At 38.2% G+C, this 20279-nt stretch overlaps 1 protein-coding gene across 7 annotated transcripts in view; it reads left to right on the forward strand.

Moving 5' to 3' along the window:
- The window catches only part of LOC6501769 (calcium-dependent secretion activator), a 338872-nt gene that overhangs the window by 223035 nt on the left and 95558 nt on the right, over positions 1-20279 (forward strand). Inside the window, exon 20 of one of the 7 annotated variants that reach the window (XM_001967162.4) lies at positions 7656-7659. The exons of the other annotated variants lie outside the window; for them this stretch is intronic. Coding sequence (XP_001967198.3) covers positions 7656-7659 — 4 coding nt within the window. The remainder of the gene's footprint in view (positions 1-7655; positions 7660-20279) is intronic. 7 annotated transcript variants of the gene reach the window in all.

A 20279-nucleotide genomic window follows, 5' to 3' on the forward strand; every position in this document is an offset into this window, starting at 1 on the left:
TCGATATGAGCATGTCCGTCTGTCTGTCTGTTTCTACGCAAACTTGTCTCTTTTAAAGCTATCGAGTTGAAACTTCGCACACAAGCTTATTTTGTTTGCAGGCAGTATATAAGTCGAAACGGCCGGGATCGGTCGACTATATCCTATAGCTGCCATATAACTGATTGATAGGAAATGCCATAACTATGGTGTTTATTAAGTTAGAGGGTTGGGACTTTTTACACATGTTTTATTTGCCAAAAACATTTTGTTCACAACAACTCTTAAGATGGGACTTGGCACAGACTTCATTTTGGGAAAAGTAATCCTCTCTGCCATATTTCATAAGGATCGTCCGACTGTCTCCTATAGCTGCCATATAACTGAACGATCGGAAATGCTACAACCTTGAATTTTAGAAACCCACAACCTTTTTATTAGAAAATTGATTTGATGGCAAATTTCTTATAAGGATCGGAAAAATGTATGCATGTACACAGCTGACCAAAATAATAAGTACACAGATATAGTGTTTATTTTTTTCGATATAACTCGATTTTTATGCAATGCACACCCGCCATTTTTTTTATATTGATAAGATACAATGTTACACAATTTCTAAAACAAGAATGAAATATGGGAACCTCGTGTATTCAATACTAAGCTTAATTTTCTGCTGGGTGGGCGATTTTGGTCTGGTCAAAATAATAAGTACACCTGTGTATTTGATAAATTTTAAAGGATTAAAGCTAGATTCGAGTTAAGATATGTTGGTTTTTATTATTTCCTAGCATATTTAAGTATATCCCAGGAAAAAAAAATTCTATAGTTGGGCAAAAAAAAGAGTTGTACTTCAGAAAAAAGAAAAATAGCTTTAATTCTGCAAAAGGAAGGATAAAATCTTCGGGAAATCGCTAAAAGACTTGGGCAGTCATTCAAGGTTCAATTCGAAACTCGAGGTCGGAAGAAGAAATCCTGTCAAACGACCGACACCCGAATCCTAAGTTTTTACTGCTCATCCATTGCTGCTCATATTGACCATGAAATATCGTCTAGATCAGTTCGTCGAAGACTTACTAATGCTGGCTTACAACGACGCATAGCCAGAAAAGTTACTCTCCTTCGAGGGAATAATTTAAAGATGAGGAAACAGTTAGCCCAAAATCATTTGGCATGATCTGGAACAGAGGGTTCCAAAAAGTGGAATAATGTCCTATGGAGCGACGAAACAAAAATAAATCTATTTGGTAACGACTCCAGAAAGAATGTACGACGACCCAAAGGCAAAGAATTCGACGCCCGGTACTCGAAATAGACCGTTAAACATGGAAGCGGAAACATTATGATTTGGGACTGCTTTTCTTTGCATGGAGTCGTCCCGATTCATCGGATTACCGATACTATGATCCGATTTGGGTATAAAAATATATTGTCTGACATTATGCTGAGGAAGACATGCCCTTGAGTTGGGTCTTTCTACAGGACAACGACCCAAAACACACATCAAAGCTGGTCAAGGCTTAGTTCACCGAAAACAAGGTGGACATTATGAAGTGGCCAAGTCAAACTGCAGACTTAAACCCAATAGAAAACCTATGGGGAGAGCTTAATCGTCGGATTGGCACAAACAAATTTCAAAATATAGAAGAATTGCAGCAAAGACAAGGTACGAGAGTTGTTTGGAGACGTGCCGTAAATTAAATGCCCAGCATGCCGAAACGGATAACAAAAGTTATACAAAATATGGGGGGATATACTGGGTATTAGCATAAGATTACTATAAAAAGAAAAAAATTGAGAAAATGTTTTTTATTTTTAAGTTAGAGGCGTTGAAGAATTGCTGTACTTATTTTTTTGACCAACCCTTTTTTATGTTTTTTAGGTTTAATCGACAATAAATTCTACAGATTTCGTGAAATATTCTTATGTTAAGTATTTTTATAATCAACATTATGCCAGAAAACTAGAAGAAATTAGAATTGGTTCGTTACGGTTATCAAAAAAGATTTACGTGACATAGAAGAAATCTTATGAGCGTGTACTTATTATTTGGCCAGCTGTGTATATATGTAATTCAGTACCTCGTTAGGCATGAGACTTTAAGGTTTGACCATGGGTCGGACTGGTATGATGGGGACTTAGTTTGCCAGCTGAGGCTGTGTGTGGCGTTGTTAGATTTGATGTCTCTCTTCGCGCCTTCCGAGCTTTAGCGTGGTGTACAGTTGAGGACTGCTAAGTGGTTAACTATTATGAGCAACAAAGGCAACCAAGACTCCCTGCATCAGCCAGGACACAATATGGAACAACAACAAGCAATCGATAAAGCGACTAATAAGAACATGCATGGAGAAGTCTTCAATTCTCTGACATCAGAAGTAGGATTCGGCCCTAAACAAACTTCTTCTAGGGTTGTATTCGCGCAGTTAGAACAACAAAACCAGAACTTTCTGGAACTGGATGAGAGGCTACAGATGCCAGCGAATGAGTTGCAACAAACAAACGAGGTATGCCTGCCGAAAATACAATCCGGACGTTGCTGGCGAGGATGCCACGCAGTGATGCGCTACGGTCGACATCTTACGAGAAAAACCATAAGGTGAAAGCACTCTAGCGTTAAGTAAATCTTTGGAAGGCACAGCGGCGCAATGGTTATCTTAAATATATCTATAATATAAACATTTGGCAACAGTTCTTACAATTTTTTAAATTTTAAATCTTTATAGTCGTCCAAGCAACGGGGAAAGCCTGCCTGTTTTAGCAAGTCGCAGTGTGACGCCACTGTGCACAAAATTGCATAATTTCAATTCTGAACAAATTTCCAAAAGGATAATTTAATCGATTCACAATAATTCTCAAATGTGTGCCTTATTCAGTGCAGCACAAACCAAATTGAAAATTATTGCATTTATACCGGATCGATGTGCTTCTGCAGCAATCGAAAACTGTGTCTACCAAACGTAATGCGAGAAAAAGCTTGACTGTGCATTCTCTCATTTGTAAACTCTTGACGTATGTATAAGTATCCTTCCGAAGTAAGGCGTCAGCTTGCTAAGGATGGAATTACTGGTCTTCCATTGAAATCCCAGATATTTCGGCGGGATTTTTATTATCATGATGTTATGTGTGATTTCAAATCCACTAAAAATGGTTTTCAGTTTAAGGTATTAAATTACAGGAATCCTATACAACGTTTCGCTTGAGAAAGTTGTTTTTCAACCATACGGCCTTATTGGCGGGTATCCTTGAAGAGGACTGCGAGGCCTTCTTGACATTTGACGTTGGTAGCAGTTTCACAAAAATGCTTGATCTAGCAGGGGCTCCTTCCTTTGTTCATAATTTTTGTTTTTTTCGGATTAAACGCGCAAGTTTGGTTTGGCATATTAAGGGGGAGCTTATGAGTTCTCAATTCAACAGCTTTCAACTTTTGAGTGAGTCTCATAAGCGTAATGAATCTGATACTGGGGATGTTTCAGCTCCATGAAACCAGATCACAGGATCGCTCCAGATCGCTGGAAAACCTAATCCATCATGCAATTATTTCCTTTACCACCCCAAGAGCAGGAACGGGAAAAATATTAAAGTCATATACATATTTGTCTCACGGCTTTCCCATGATACCTCGGAAATTATATCAAAGCCAAATCAAATGCCGCTATAAGAGTTGGAAGAAATCTGATGAACATGTTATAATCTTGAGTGAAACTAGATAAAAACCGGAGATCTTAAGTTCCAAACTTTTTCCAGATAGGTCATTTTTAGACTAGGGTCGGTCGCAAAGAGGAGGAGTAGTCTTAAAATCTAAAGACTATGAAAGTTTGGTGATTTCAAATTTCTCTTCGTTTCAATCATTATGTCTACTCAATCAATGTTCCATACCAGTTGTGACGCGAACTAGGCGTGAGTGTCTTTAAAAGAACACGTTGGGTTCTTCCAGATAATAACTTGAAGTCAAAATTAGGAGATCAGCTGGGCATACAGAGTTTACCTAAAAGAAGATGTTAACAGAGTCAAATGCTTTGCTAAAGTCGAGTTAATTTTTCTATTTTATAAGCCATTCCGGAATATTTTTATAACCAAAGATGTTTGATCTAATAAGTTGGTAGTGGTGGAGCGGTGCTTCATAAAGCCATGCTGGCACGTTGATATTATTGAACGAAAAATGTGTTGCAAATGTGGAGTGATTAGTTTAGCAAAAAGCTTTGTAATTGCAGGCAGTGGAAAATATAAGTTATAGAATATTATAACCGGTGCAGCATCTTATGAGCTTCTAAGTATCTTGAATAATTTATTGTACACCCAGTTATTTTTATTTATTTAAGAGAATATTTTTAATGTTTTTAAAATTTAATAGGTGCCACATTTTCCCAACGCGCAAGAATCTAAAGCTTTATAAAATTTATACGTGGGGCATTAGTATTCTTGAAGGTAAGTGTTAGGGAAAAAATAGTTTTTTGAAACTATGTGGAACATTAGATAGCCATGACCTTTTGAAAATAGTAGAAAATAGAAAATAGCGAAACATATGCCCAGACTGACCGTCTGCTTGCGCTTAGGAAAAAGAAAGACTCAGAAGATCTGGTCCGATAATGCCGGGAAATTGGGCATTAGAAAGCCGGATTTGGAAATGGATTTTTTTTTTGTTCCGAAATGTACCGAGTGACACTAAGGACCGGTGCTGAAGTTATAGCGATATGTGATTATATAGATATGTGATGAATTGGACACCCACTTTTCGAATTCCAATTTGGCGTGTGACATAAATTCTACATAAACATCTTACAAATATCTGCGGAGAATACTTATCTAAACATTCTGGAGCGTAGGGAAAACGGCATACGGCAAATAAATCTCACTGGATACTAGGGCCAATGTGTAATATGTCATTATGTGCCACTCCATTGACGTCCTTAAATGACCTGTCCAATACGACCCTGTTGAATTTCCTCCAACTAGAAGATAGAAGAGAGTTTAGAAGGGACTCTAATAGAAGAGAGTTTCTGAATCGAAGTACATCGAAGTACGATAAGTACAAGTGAATTAGTTAAGGCAAGGGGCAAGTCGTTTATAAACGTAAAAACTAAGGGTCCAAGATGGCTTCCTTGGAGCACCCCAGATGTGGCGCGGAAAAAACGCGAAGTAACATCTTCAAAGAAGACACGTTGGGTTCTCCCAGATAAGTAGCTCGAAATCCAGATAAGAAGATCGGTTGGGAATCTCAAAAGATTGAGCTTACTTATAAGAAGCGAATGGTCAAATGCTTTACTGAAGTCAGTGTTAATGACGTCTATTTGTAAGCCATTCCGGAATCCATCCGTGATAAAAGATGTTAGCTGCAATAAGTTGGTAGTGGTGAAGGGGCGCTCCATGAAGCCATGCTACAATAATAACGGAGTTATTATTGAACTACATAGGTGTTGTAAGTGTGGAGTGATAAGTTTTTCAATAAGCTTTGGAATTGCTGACAATTTAGAGATTTCCCTTTCCTCTTTTTTAAGCAGCGGAATAATGAAAGATTCCTTCCTTCTGGGGGAAAGATCGAAGTTTCCAGCGATAGATTAAAGAGTTTAACGAGCGATTTGCACATAGCCTCGGCGCAGTTCTTCAGAACACAGCCTGGTACTCCATCAGGGCTTGGCAAATACATGGTCTTGACCTTAAGAAGATACCGGTAACACACCACTTTGATCGAAAGATGGGCAAAATATAAGGTTGGCTGATTGGATATTAAAGGTGTAAGGCTGAGCTGAACTGCTGCTTGGTGAATATTTAGTTTGAAAAAACTGTGCAAAGAGATCGGTCATTGCCTGATCAGGGTTCGCATAAGAGTTCTCAAACGGAAGCAGTGGGGGATTCATGTTTACGCTTAGTGTTATAAGTGTTATAAAATTTCTTGGGATCCTGAGTAAACTGAATCCGGCAGCGGTGAATGTAACTCCTACAACATAGCAGCCGACTAAATTCACGCGTTTCAAATCAGGTTTTCAATATTTTTATTTTGCGTTATGCACGGTGAAATTGGACCGAGCTACTAAGTATCCTGAATAACTAACTGTACAGCCAGATACTCTATGTTTATTTAAAAGTCTACTCATACTGTTCCATAAATTTATGATGTACCTTGTATACCAAGGCGTGCCGTGGCGCAGACGTCGAAAAATGTTTAAAGTATAATAAAATTTTTGTAAAGCGATGTTTAAATCCTCGCATGCCAGTAAATTAGACCAATCAAATTCCGAAATTAACTTATTTAATTTCATAAAGTCAGCCTTACGAAAGAAACGAACTTTATGAGATTTAAGTGTAGACTTAAGGTCAATTATGCAATTTTTTTCGATTGAAACCTCAAGAGTGGGATGATATGGATCCTCAGGGTTAGAAAGGGGCAAAGTTCTGAAAAGAGTAATTCCATCAGGATCAGAAACGAAGCATAAGTCCAACAGCCGACCTAAAGGCATTTACATTTATTTTTGTGCTGCTATGATTTTTTCCCTAAACATTTTCTTATGGAAGAATTATTTTTTCTTATTCAAAATAAGTATATGATACAATGTTTTTATTTTGGTAAGGAAAACTAGTTAAACAATATTTTCTTCAATTAAATAAGAGTCTCATGTTTAATTTTATTTATTCTCATGCTTATTATAATGCTTATGACCTAACATTCTTCCCGGCCATTTAAGTGGTGTTCAACCCTCGACTGAATTCAATCGACTAAACGAAGTTTGTACTTCAGTGGTCATAGTGCCGAAAGTAGACAAGCTTATATTAACATTGCGGGCTGTGCAACCGGTGGGCAAATTCTGCATACCAGTCACCTTTATGTTGCATGTTGTAAACTCCATTGCATGAAGTTCCATTGAGTCCTTGGTAGTGAAGATCCATTGGTTACATTGATGAGTCCTTAACCATACCATGCTGGAGTGCACATGATTGCTGTGACATTCTGTTCCAGTCTTGTTAATAAATAACTGGAATTTGCATCACCTATCTACATTCTGTGCCGTTAAGTGATTGAAACAAATATTCGATCTTACGACATGGGAGTGATAGGGTGTGAATTGAGGATCGCCCCCACCTTAAACGACCACCGTGTTGAGTTCTTAAAACGTCAAAGCCGCCGTAATACAAGCAGCCGTTTTGTGGACTTCACCGCAGCTTCCCAAAGGCCACCGAATGATGGGGGAATAAATTAGAATAAATTCTCTTTTGTTGCAATGTTGAACTACGATTCGTTCCATTATCGCGATGAATGGTCTGGAACCGGCGGAGAGCGGCCAAATAGGCATTTGTTGGGAGATCGTTAATTTGGGCTTGAATCTGGTACATCGCACGCCGTTGTGTACGATGCTTCTTGCATCAGCATCGCCAATCCGCAAATAAAGGGTAAAGTGTCAAATTAAAGAAATAAATAACATGTCTATTCATTGCGAACGGGAGTGATTCTTGGGTCGATACATTGACGACGCGCTAAAACTACAAATTAACAAACAAAAAAAAGCAATAACCAATATTTAAATTAAATACATATATTTGCAAAACGTAATTTAGTGATATTACGGTACAAATGCATGTGTTGTTTTAATTTTCTTTCTTTCTCTCTCTTCTTGGGTTCTACTTGTTCTTCTGCTCTAATTGTGCCCTACCAACAACAACATGTGGTAAATGCTCACCTTAAGAGTGGTAAGCTAAACGATTCTAATAAAGAGAGAGGGCAAGGAGAGAGTTGCTCACTATTCAAAATAACTAAGTGACTGAGTAACAGTTGTTTGCAAGTCAAGAGAATCATCACGATTTAAAAAAAAAAAGAAAAGAAAAAATTACTGAGACACATAAGCGAAAAAGTAACTGAGTAGTTTGTTGCACGTCAAGAAAATTATTGATGAAAACAGAAATAAATAAAATCCTTAACTGGGCAACAGTACGTTGTAAGTTGAAAGAAAACAAAAAACCCTATTAAATAGAGAATTAATCTGTTTGTACAAAGGCAGTTAGCCTTGTAATAAGCTGACATAGTCAGTAGCAGTTTGCCGAAATAATGAATACATGAAATTTTGGTTTTCGTTTCACTTGCAAAATTCGAAGACAAAGGGAAATGGGTAAGAATTTAATCAAACCTTTCCTGTGTGAAACCATTGAAAAATCACTGTTACGAAACGAGTGGGAAAGATAGATTCGCGCATTTCTAATATATATCGATGCTGAAGAGATTGAAACACCTACCAGGAAAAAAAATAAGTTGCTTCTTTTGGGAGGCGTGCAATTGCAAACGGTTGCTTTCTCCTTATCCGATGCTTTGGTAGACCCGGTTAATAACAAAGAAGTCGAGGTTTTTTTGGTGCTGGTGGAAAAGCTAAATGATTATTTCTCACCGAAAAAAAACTCAACCTTCGAACGGCATATTTTTAGGAACCTTTCTCCTTTGGAAGGTAAGAATTTTGTAAAATGGTTACATCAGAAAATGTAGAAATGCAATTTCGGCTCTACTAAGGCCGAAATTGAAGAGATCTGTTAAATGATAAAATCATAGACCTGAAGCTACTAGAGAAAGAGCATAGATCAGACCTTGGCTGAAGCTTGTAGAGTAGAAGAAGAAATTATTAAGGGGGCAGGATGGTTTGAGGCTTCAAAAAAAATTTTTTTTCAGAAATTTTTTATATAATAGAACATTATCTTAGGAATATCCTGTGAAAGTTTCATGTCGATCGGACTAAAACTTGCTGAGATACCGATTTTCTAGTTTCTTTCTCTCCATATACTTTCCATTGCTTTTAAAACTTTAGACGCGTTTTTCTCAAAACAACTTTTTCAAGTCGGTGCGTAACGTAACTCAAAAAGTAATGCTCGGATCTAAATAAAATTTTGCACACATCTTTAATACAATAAATACTTGCGGATGAACGAACGCTTTTTTTTTTTAATTTTTTTTTTTACCATTTTTACCGGCAATAATGGGCGGATTTTTATGTAAAAATGGTACCTCCGACTTTACAACCGCGCCAAAAATTCAAAATCGCATATTTTTCAAAATGGTTTCGTTCATCCGCACAAGAAACTAATATTTTAAGTAAATCAATTCAATTTTTTTATTTCCGATAACACTGTAAGGCCAGACTTTACGCACCGCAAGAGACCAATTTTTGGAAGCGACTCCGGCCGACTGCCCGTCACGGGATAAATTATAATTATTTCTTAAAAATAAAAATTCCTAGATACTCTCCAAATATAGCCATTAATCGTGTAAAAAAATGGAATTGATATATTTACTCAGACATAAAAAAAAAAAATCGCAAAAATCTGCTATTTTTCAGCCTCTGAAACGCCCCCTTAAGCAATCACAATCAATGATTTCTAAGTTGGAAAGAGATAACAATAAATAAAATACCATTTCCAAAACCGATTAAGGGTACAGAATGCGGTAAATGTGGTCGAATGGGTCACTCTGAAGATAATTTGACCTGCCCTGCGTGACAAGTAAAATACAACAAATGCTTGCGGTTCGGGCTTTTCGCCCGCAAATGAAGAACGAATCTCAAACGCAAGTCCACACAGCCAAACAACGGTGGCACAAAGCGATCACGGATAAATGTGCGGCAAGCGCAAGATGAATGCGCTTCTTCCGGAATAAAACCGACCAAGGAAGAATGATTCCGGATTTTCAGCGATGATGAAAGTGATGAACTGATAGAGTGTTCAATAGGAGGGCAGCTTTTGCCCCTTTTTATTGACTCAGGCTCGCGTTTTAATCTGATTAGCCAAGCTGAATGGTTATCAATGAAAGTAAACAAAGCCGAAGTTTTCAACATCAGATCCAACTCGGAGAGACAATTTCGGGGTTATGCATCAAAACAATTGCTCCCATATTAACAGGCCCAGATAAAGAGATCATTGCTTCATTTTATGTAAATAAAAGTGGAAAACAATCGTTACTGGGACGAGAAACAGCGATTCAATAGAACGTCTTAGCATTGGGATTACAGGTTAGCCGAGCTGAGTGCATTACTCCAATTCTCAAGTGGAAAGGAGTAACAGTCAAGATATTAATTGAGGCCCTAGCATTAGGCCCATACAACAGCCAATGAGACGTATACCGGCTGCCATCGAAGCAACGGGACTGTCTAAACTACAGGAGCCTCTAACCAGTGACATAATAGAGCCAGTGGTCGGTCACAGCCCTTGAAGCTCGCCTATCGTAATAGCTTTTAAAAAGAAATGGCTACATCCGGTTGTGGTTGGATGCGGATGGCCAATGGAGCGGTGATGAGGGAACACTACCCACTGCCTACTTTTGAATCGTTTATGACAAAGTTGAAAGATGCTACATACTTTTCAAGGCTAGATTTGAAAGATTTATATCATCAATTAGAACTGGATGAGGAAAGCCGACAGATAACAACATTTATAACCCCAAGGGGTTTGTTCCGCTACAAACGATTAATGTTCGGAATAAATTCAGGCCCCGAGATATTCCAACGACGGCTTGAAGAGTTATTGTCACCATGCCCTAACGTTCTTAATTATTTAGATTATGTCATCATTTTTAGATCAAATGAAGATGAGCATAATGAGACCAGGAAAGTCCGGGAAATATTCAAGAATAATAATGTGGTACTGAATGGCTCAAAATAGGTTTGGAAAACACACCGGCTAAGATTTCTATGCCACATTCTATCAGACAAGGGAATCAGTGTCGATCCCGAGAAAGTATATGTTATCACTTCGTTCCGAGTCCCGAGAAATAAGGAGGAGACGAGAAGCTTCCTAGGTCTGGTCACTTACGTCGGGAAGTTTATTCCGGATGTAGCCGGAGAGGAATTTGTTGGGAAAAGACGCTAAAAATGTCTGCGGCCCCAAAGAGAAAGAAGCGTTCAAAGATTTGAAAACTCGTCTGACTTTCATACTTTAATGTAAAACATCGAACACGTCTGATTGCAGATGCAAGCCCGGTAGCGCTGGAAGCAGTACTGCTACAATTCACAGAAGGAAGCGAACCCCAGATCATTTATTTTGCCAGCCGAAGATTGTCTGATGTGGAGAAGCGGTACTCACAAAACGAAAAAGAAAGCTTGTCACTGGTATGGGCGGTAGAAAATTGTTATTACTACTTAGCCGGTTTAGAGTTTGAGTTGGTAACCGACCACAAGCCGCTCGAGACAATATTTAAGCGATCATCAAAACCACCAGCTCGCATGTGGCTTCTGCGACTGCAGACTTGTAAATTCAAAGTTATTTATAAAGCTGGGAAGGTCAAACATCTCAGACACTTTGTCTCGTCTGTGTAACATATCATCGACAAGGATTTCGAGTCAAGACCCGAATATAGCAATTTTCGTATACTGAGATAATTATATATCCTACTGAGAGGAAACCGTTTAATTATTCCGACTTCTCTGCGGGAAAAAGTCCTAAAACTAGCCCATGAAGGCCATCCAGGCGAATCCGCAATGAAGCGTTGGCTTCGCTCCAAAGTTTGGTGGCCTGGCATAGATCGTGCGGCTGAAAAGTTTGTAAAGTCTCGCAGAGATTCCCTTCTAGTCTCACAAGACAACAATCCAGCACCGATGAGTAGAACACCGTTTCCAACGGGTCCTTGGATATGCGTGGTTTCCGATTTATTGGGTCCCTTGCTAAATGGCGAATTCGTACTCGTTTTCATAGATTACACAGTGTTACAAAAAAAAAAAAAGTGAATGAACTTTTGAAGTGACATAGTAGGAATTGTTTATTGGGTCGAGTATATCACAAAACCATGTTTGAAATATTTGTAAGACCCTCAAAATCTTGATTTATGGTTAAAAAACCGTTTTTCGGGAATTCTTTGCGCTTTAAAATTCCTGGACACGTTTTTTTCAACCGATTTCAAAATTTTCGGTGTTTTTCAATAGTTAAATTTTGTAGCTTTTGAAAAAAAAAATGTATCTTTGATTTTGTTAAACAAAAAGGACAAAATTTTTACACCTGAAACTGAAGTTTTCGACTTTTATTCGAGTTTTTCGGATTTTGACGCCAGTTTTCCGGTACAATTTACAAAAATTTTGTCATTTTTGCCACATATCAATGTTGTGTCATTAATTCTGAATAAAACGAGACAAATTTCATCAAAAAATAATGAAAATTGGTGAAGTTATAACGCTTTTCCCAAAAAAAAAACTCAATTCAACCTTGCGTGCGCTCCGGAGTACCTGTGTGTATAAGACAGGAATATGCTCTTCTTCGTATAGTGCTGCCATGGTTTTATTGACTTTTTTTAGGAAAAGCGTTATAACTTAAACAATTTGTATTATTTTTTAATGAAATTTGTCTCGTTTTATTCAGTATTAATGAGACAATATTAATATGTGGCATAAATGACAGAATTTTTGTCAGATGAAAGCAATATACTCTTATTCTTATACACATTGTTACTCCGGAGCGCTCGCTAGGTTGAATTGACTTTTTTTGGGAAAAGCGTTATAACTTCACCAATTTTCATTATTTTTTGATGAAATTTGTCTCGTTTTATTCAGAATTAATGAGACAACATTGATATGTGACAAAAATGACAGAATTTTTGTAAATTGTACCGAAAAACTGGCGTCAAAATCCGAAAAATACGAATAAAAGTCGAAAACTTCAGTTTTAGGTGTAAAAATGTTGTCCTTTTTGTTTAACAAAATCAAAGATATATTTTTTTTTCAAAAGCTACAACATTTAACTATTGAAAAACGCCGAAAATTTTGAAATCGGTTAAAAAAAACGCGTCCAGGAATTTTTAAGCGCAAAGAAGTCCCGAAAAACGGTTTTTTAACCATAAATCAAGATTTTGAGGGTGTTACAAATATTTCAAACATGGTTTTGTGATATACTCGACCCAATAAACAATTCCTACTATGTCACTTCAAAAGTTCAAAATCACTGTTACACTGCGTTATTACTCGCGATACATGGAGTTTAAATTCCTCCGTTCTATAACTTCAACGACCATTATCGATGTAATGAAAGAAATTTTGAAGAATGAAGACATCAGACTTGGTTTTCCCAATTACTTACGGACGGACAATGGACGGCAGTACATCAGTAGTGAGTTTAAAGAATATTGCATGGTTTGTGGCATAGAGCGGATTAGAACTCCGCCTTACTGGCCTCAGGCAAACAGTAAGGTTGAAAACATAAACAGATCGCTAGTGAAGCGATTAAAGATAGCATACCAACATAAAAATAACTATAAAGAGGAGATACAGAAATTTGTGTTGATGTACAATGTAACCCCACATAGCAGCACAGGTTCTGCTCTTACGCAGTTAATGTTTAATAGGCTGATCCGTTATAAGATGCCAGGGGTTTAGGATTTGACTGCATTGCAAAACAGAAGGGGAAAGAAACAGCTGATAAAAAGATAGGGGCAAAGTAAATTGATATAAAAGTAGGTGACAAGGTACTAAAATAAAATGTTGTCTTCCCACATAAACTAACGCCAAACCTTGACCCTACCGAATACGATGTTATAGAGAGAAAAGTAAACGTAGCTACAGTGTCAAAAGATGGTATACGTTTCATCAGGAATATTAGCCACTTAAAGAAGATACCAATAAGGAGCCCGTCGGACAGTAGCTCCGATCCAGATTTTTTTCCACAGGTACATGTGACTCCACCAGAAGAGATGACAAACACAGAACAAACGGAACACCAGCCAGCACAGACAGTCGGGATGGAACCACCAAGCTGGTGGTTGAACCAAGGATTGAAATTAAAGCTGGTAAAAAAAGGAGGGATGTGGGAACCGGTGGCGAAGAGCGAAGGCGATGTCGGTAGCAGCGACGTCAGCGCCGACGTCAACGATTGATTTCTGCCCGCGATCTCTTTATGTTCTTGAAGTCTAACACGTGCGGTTGATGGACCAGCATCGCCGGTTCGCAACTAAAGTGTAAAGTGTTAAATTAAAGAAATAAATAACATATCTATTCATTGCGAACGGGGATGATTCTTGAGTCAATGCATGTTGGTCTCATGTAGTTCTTTAAAGATAATTTTGGCCAATTGTGTAATTTTAGGGGAGCAAAACTGGATGTTTTGCATCATAGGACTGATTTGAATGTTCCAGTCAGCCTCCTACTTGAATTAACCCATCCGATCCAAAGATGGGAGCCAATGATACAAGGGAACCTTTTGTCCACTGTTTTGCTGAATCGTGCGCATGATAATGGTGCGTGCTTGGCTTAGATCACCTAGATATAGTGCATTTTTGGCGCTCTGTTAGCTTTACAACAGAACCGCAGAATGTACGCAACAATCCATTGCAATTTGTAAAAAGAATTACGGTGCCTACAGTTGTATATGTCTAATCTAAATGTGTCCTTAGCCGCCGCCATTGTGACGAATATTGTTTTTATACCCTTGCTGAGGGTATTTTGGTCAAAAGTGTACAATGCAATGAAGCAGACATCTCCGACCCTATAATATATATATATATATATTCTTATTATATATATATATATATATATGGACTATCTATATAATATATATATATTCTTGATCACCTCCTTTGTCTATATAAGCATGTCCGTCTGTCCGTCTTGAAACTTTGCACACATCCTTCTTTTGTTTGCAGGCAGGCCGGGATCGGACGATTATATCATATAGCTGCCATATACCTGATTGATCGGAAATGTCAAAGCGTCATTAGGGTTACGTTATAGGGTTGGGACTTTACACACATGTTACATTTGGCCAAAATCGTATTATCCACAATTGTCTACAAAATTTCATAAGAATCGGCCAATAACTTTGGTGTTTTTTAAGTTACTTGGCACTCGTTAAGCAATCATCTACATTTTCTGTCATTTTTGAATGTTGCAGACCCAAACCGGTAGTTGCCTCGTGATCAGATTGGTATATGATTTAGGCATTTTGTTGCCAGAAATGGGGCTGTTTTGGTTCCATATGTGACTATTTACAAAAAATGTGTGTCAACTGTTTCAATACCAACCAAAAGCAATGGCACGAATTGTTTCAAGTACAACTAAAAGCATAACACCCTGTTGAACCTGGAACCCACAAGCCTTCATTCCCCAGCTTTCGGTAACAAAAATTACCACTTTTCTACGGCAGCAAAGGTAGCGGTCCAGGAAAATAATGGACAGGTAGAAAAATTTCGAGCCCAGCTAGACTCAACTATAGTCGTTAACTCTCTCCATGGGGATTTCAGCCAGCGCATATAAGCCTTTGTTCTTCCTTGTTCTTTGTTAGAAGAACAATTTACATTTATATAACGCGTGATTTGGAGCGGTGAAATAGTAACACAGTGAATGTCTTTCTGACGTACTAGATGCGCACGCCTGATTTTTTGACTCTTTTTTGAAATTATTCTTTGATCTAGGAATTCCAGCATCGTTTGTAGGGGCTGTATCTCTACTGAGTTCCTAATTGTCTGCTCAAATAGGCTCTATTAGTCATGTCAAGCTTATCAGTAAGCAAGCATAAGCTAACTTATTTGCTGTAGGGCATAGGTGCATTCTGCACCTCTGCTTGCACTGTCTATTGTGTTTTCCACTTTCTCATAGTCTGTCAAGTTGACTTCTTGGACTTGAGCTAATAAAGATTTTAATAGGTCTCCTGAGGGTAAGGTACCGTCTACGGTTTCTATTTACGGACTCTACTAGTTCTCCTTGGCGTCAACATAACCCGGCTAATCGTTTATCCATGGGGACAACGACACGGGATTGCTCTTGAACTTGATTTTCTACTGGTTTTTGAGCCTCTACCTTCCGACTCGTGCCTGAAATTAGCTTGTCACTGTTGCTTTCGAAAGTGGCGCATATTCCTCGCAACTGATCCGTAGGTCCTCTGCATACTTGAAGTTGTTTTCGGTCCTGGCCGTTACTTAAATTTTTGCATCATTTTCAAAGAATTTGTCCCAAGCCTCTTCGAGAATGGATAGTTTCGTTAGAAAGTGATGCCTTTCATTTTCAATTCTGCACATCCTTTTTTTAATTCCGGATGCATCTTGAGTTTTTCGTTTCTGACCGTTGGGAGTGATTTATTTGCTGCTAGCGTGCTAGTAGTTGGATGCGCTTTGTCTTGCTACCGAGAGTGGTCGAAGAAACTGAACCCTTTTTTTGATGAACTAAGTGTAGTCCCTTAATATAACGATTAGGGGACAGCGTCACTCTGTTATGAATACTTTTTTAGTAGGAGTCTTCCTGAATTCTGCATTCTTTATTCGTTCCTTTCTGTTCCTGTTCGATTGGTGATCCTGAGCTTGCGGGATCACGCCGGGACCAAAATGTTAATCTTTAATGATTAAGGGAAGCAAAGGGTCCATAAACCAATTGCTGGTTTGTTGCCGCATCTTGCATTTAATCAAATTGGACGTGGAAAATAAATGAGTTCAGAATAAGTTTGTCTGAGACTGACTTTATTAATATAAAAGTTCAATATTTATAGCTAATTTGGTACATGTAAATTGCTTAGGTGGTAAATTCATGGAAATATAGCAAAACATAAAAATTATGAAATTAACAATTTAAAAGTGTGGATCGTGTTACAATATTTTATCGATTGCACGTCAGCAGCTCTTGCTGCCGTTTCAGTTTGTTGTTGATATAGTGTTTGTTTCTTTAAGTCATCGTTCTTTATGTAGGCTATGATCTTATATTTTCTTTATTATGTGTTTACTGAGATTAGTTTACCTCACACTTTTGAAAAAACTAAAAGTGGCTGTTTACTATAATTATAATCGCCGCAAGCACGTTAGGCTCTGCTGGTCCGGGATCCGCGGTGCAACGAGGACGGTCTGCAGCTCCTCTGCGGTCAATCTCGCGTTGCCCACCGCTCGTAGGTGTAGGTGCTTTGCAGATTTGACACCTGCCTCCCATAGTCCGCCCATGTCCGGAGCCCGCGGCGGTATGAACGCAAATACGCATCCTTTTTTTGATGCGTTTTGTCGCAGTTCGTCCGCCTCGTCATCGATTCGCTGCCGCAGTGCCGCGAAGTGGCGAATCGCTCCGACGAAGTTCGTCGCGTTGTCGCAGTGCACGATCTGCGGACATCCTCGGCGCCCAACGAACTTTTGAAATGCCAATAAAAAGGAATCAGTTGATAAGTCAGATACTACTTTTAAATGAACTGCCTTGGACGCAAAACAAACAAAAATGTAGGACTTGTAGGGTGGCCTACTTCGAATTTTCAATGTCATTTCAATAGGGCCAAAGAAATCCACGCCACATATGCACGGATTAGATCTAAGGGTAAATCTCCCATGATTTGAGTCATCAGATGAGGCTTGCATTTAAAACAGCGTATGCATGACCGCACTATCTGACTGCAGACTTAATGCGCGTTTACTATCCAAACGCTTTGTCGCATGAGACTCACCAGTGCTCGTGGACCCACATGAAAATTCGACTCGTGCAAGTATCGGAGATAACTCTGGACAAATTGAGACCGCTTCGTCAACAATAATGGAAACTTCGCATCGTACGAAATAGGAGCATTAGCTACTCGCCCCCCGACCCGCAACAACGAAAAGGCAAGCCCAGCCTGAGAAGCTTCATGGACAAATGGATTTAGGTACACTATCAAAAGGAAGGTACACTATCATAAGGAACTACTAATTTTTTTATTTTTTAGCAGTTTTAAGTGAGAGGAAAATCCTTCTATCACTTCCAATAAATATGAAGTGGAGACCATTGCGGTTAATCCGACCGCATTCTTTTTTACTTCCATCTGCAACACCTCTGGTGACGGATCAAACTGGGGACTCGTTGGCCACTTATCTACCGGCTCCGTTAAAAACGATTGTTCAAGCATTGAACTCGATAAGAATTCCAAACATAGAATGTAGGAGATCGGACCCATGGGAATAAGTGGTTAACAACATGGTTTGAAAGACGATCTCCTGCAGTCTAACCAAATATTTATGTGGTGCACTTGCAGCACTTAAGAAAGGGTCACATAGCATGTCAGCGTGCAATCCGTTGATAAGTAGTTTTAAATAGATTTAAGATTTTCATGTATGTTTCTTGTAAGAGAAGTGTAAGAAATAAAAACAGTTTTTAAACGGAACTCATTGGAGTAACACGATTATTTACGGGGCTCCTCTTAACATTTGGTCCATCGAGACACCCTGACGTTTTTCCCCCTGTGGTAAGAGACTCAGGTTTAAAAAACTGGCACCTATAAGTGGCTGTAGAAACAAATTAAAATTCTCAGCCCAGGGTAGCTAAAAAATAAGGCTGCGATCTGGGTAAAAAAGAGCCCAGTTTAAATATCGTAGTCCTCTGTTGTTTCCCCCAAGTGGTAAGGAACACAGAGAATAAAATAATATAAATGGCAATGAGCATAATTGAATAGAATGGAAAAACAAAAATAAATAAATATTTCCTTCTATCGTGTTTTTTCTTGAACGACACCGTAATAATAAAAATATATATAAAAATATATAAAATATAAAAATTGTGTGTTGGCGTATCCGAGGCCCTACATCGGAAAAGTTTAAAAGAAGAGTGAACGTGTAAAAGTTTAAAAGAAGAGTAAATTGTGGACAAACAAACTTAAAAAAAAAAAAAAAATTTAAATCGGAAAAAATAAAAAAAAACATTAGCATAAGCAACAGCAACAGTGACGCAGAAGCAACATCCACAGCGACACCAACATCAAGAGAAACATCAGCTAAAGCAGCAATAAGCACCCCAAGCAGAAGCAACATCCGAGCAACATCCGAAGCAATATCGGCCGAAACAACAGCTTCAACAGCAACATCAGCCAGCAGCAGTGACAACACCCCAAGAAGAAGCAGCATCAACAGCGCAGCGACAACAAAATCACCAAACCAACAGCAAAAATTATATTCATCGGCAAGTTTGGTGTTTTAGTTTTATAACTTTTTAGTTTTATAACTTAAATATAATTTAAATTAAAAAAAAAAATCCAATATGTCGACAAAAGAAAAAATTGCTATTATAGAAGACCACCCGGCATGTAGATGCGCTTCTCGCAAAAAATTCTTATTTAGAAGAGGATAGGGAATCACTTAAAAACATCGAGCTTAGAGCCTGTACGAACCATAATCATTTGGTTCAACTTGGTGCTGTAGAGCACGAATATTTTACTAAAAATCATTTCGATAGCATACTATCAAAATTCAAGTCCGCTAGGGAAAAATTAAAAAAATTATTGGCCAGGATGAGCTATTTTCTAGGCTTGAGGGTGCCATAAAGAATCTCGAGGATTACCTCGAGCAAACTTATATCGAAATCCAGGAAAGGAAAGCTGATAAGAATTAAAAAATTAAAAATGTTTCTCAGCAGAGTAGAAACAGTGTCCGATTTAATAAATATTGAAGGGCTTAAAAATAAATATATGCCCAAAATAATAGAGCTCAAGGAAGATGTTGAAATACACATGGAGCTCATGAATAATAAAATCGAAGTAAGTCGATTAAAAAAGGTAGAAGGTAGTAGCCCTAAAATGGACGAACTACCTACCCTACCAAAAAATGAGGTACCCAGTTTCTTTGGAGACTCCAAAGATTGGGACCATTTTTATGAGCTATTCACGGAGCTTGTGCATTCAAGAATGGATTTAAGCCCATCCTTGAAGCTAAGCTACCTTAAAAGTGCTCTAAAAGGGGAAGCACGAAATGTGATCTCCCATTTATTGCTTGGCTCAGGCAATAAGTATGATGCAGCCTGGGAGTTGCTCATAAAAAGGTATGAGAATCGTAGAAAAATATTTTCAGACCAATTTAATCGCCTGATTGATCTTCAAAAATAAATTTGGACTCATACAGGCATTTAAAAAATACAATTGATTCTATAAATGGGTCAATTTATATGATGCGTCTCAAAGCAAATCTGACCGAAGAATCAGATTGCATTTTTGCGCATATTATTATAAAGAAATTTACTATTGAGGCTCTGCAACAATATGAGGGCCAAGTAAAAAAGTCAAATGACATTCAAAACTTAAAAGATGTCATAGAATTTTTAGATCAACGGCTTAGTTCGTTGACATCAGTTGGAAATGAGTTGCCAACTAGAAAAATAATAAACAAGAAAGGAAAGCTAACTTCGGGCGGAGCCGAAGTTGATATACCCTTGCAGTTCCGTCGCAGTCCGCTAGGTGGCGCCACCCATCTTATTTTATTAGATATATAGCGGATCGTATATAGCCGGCCGATCCTTATGAAAATTGGCAGATCAGATTGTTTTTCCCAAAATAGAATCCAAATCCCATCTTTCTAACTTACAAAACACCAAAGTTATGCCAATTTCGATCGTTCTATGGCAGCTATAGGATATAGTCCTTTTGAAATTTTGTACATA

This window comes from Drosophila ananassae, assembly GCF_017639315.1.
Source record: "Drosophila ananassae strain 14024-0371.13 chromosome 4 unlocalized genomic scaffold, ASM1763931v2 tig00000061, whole genome shotgun sequence".
In the NCBI taxonomy this organism is placed as follows: domain Eukaryota; kingdom Metazoa; phylum Arthropoda; class Insecta; order Diptera; family Drosophilidae; genus Drosophila; species Drosophila ananassae.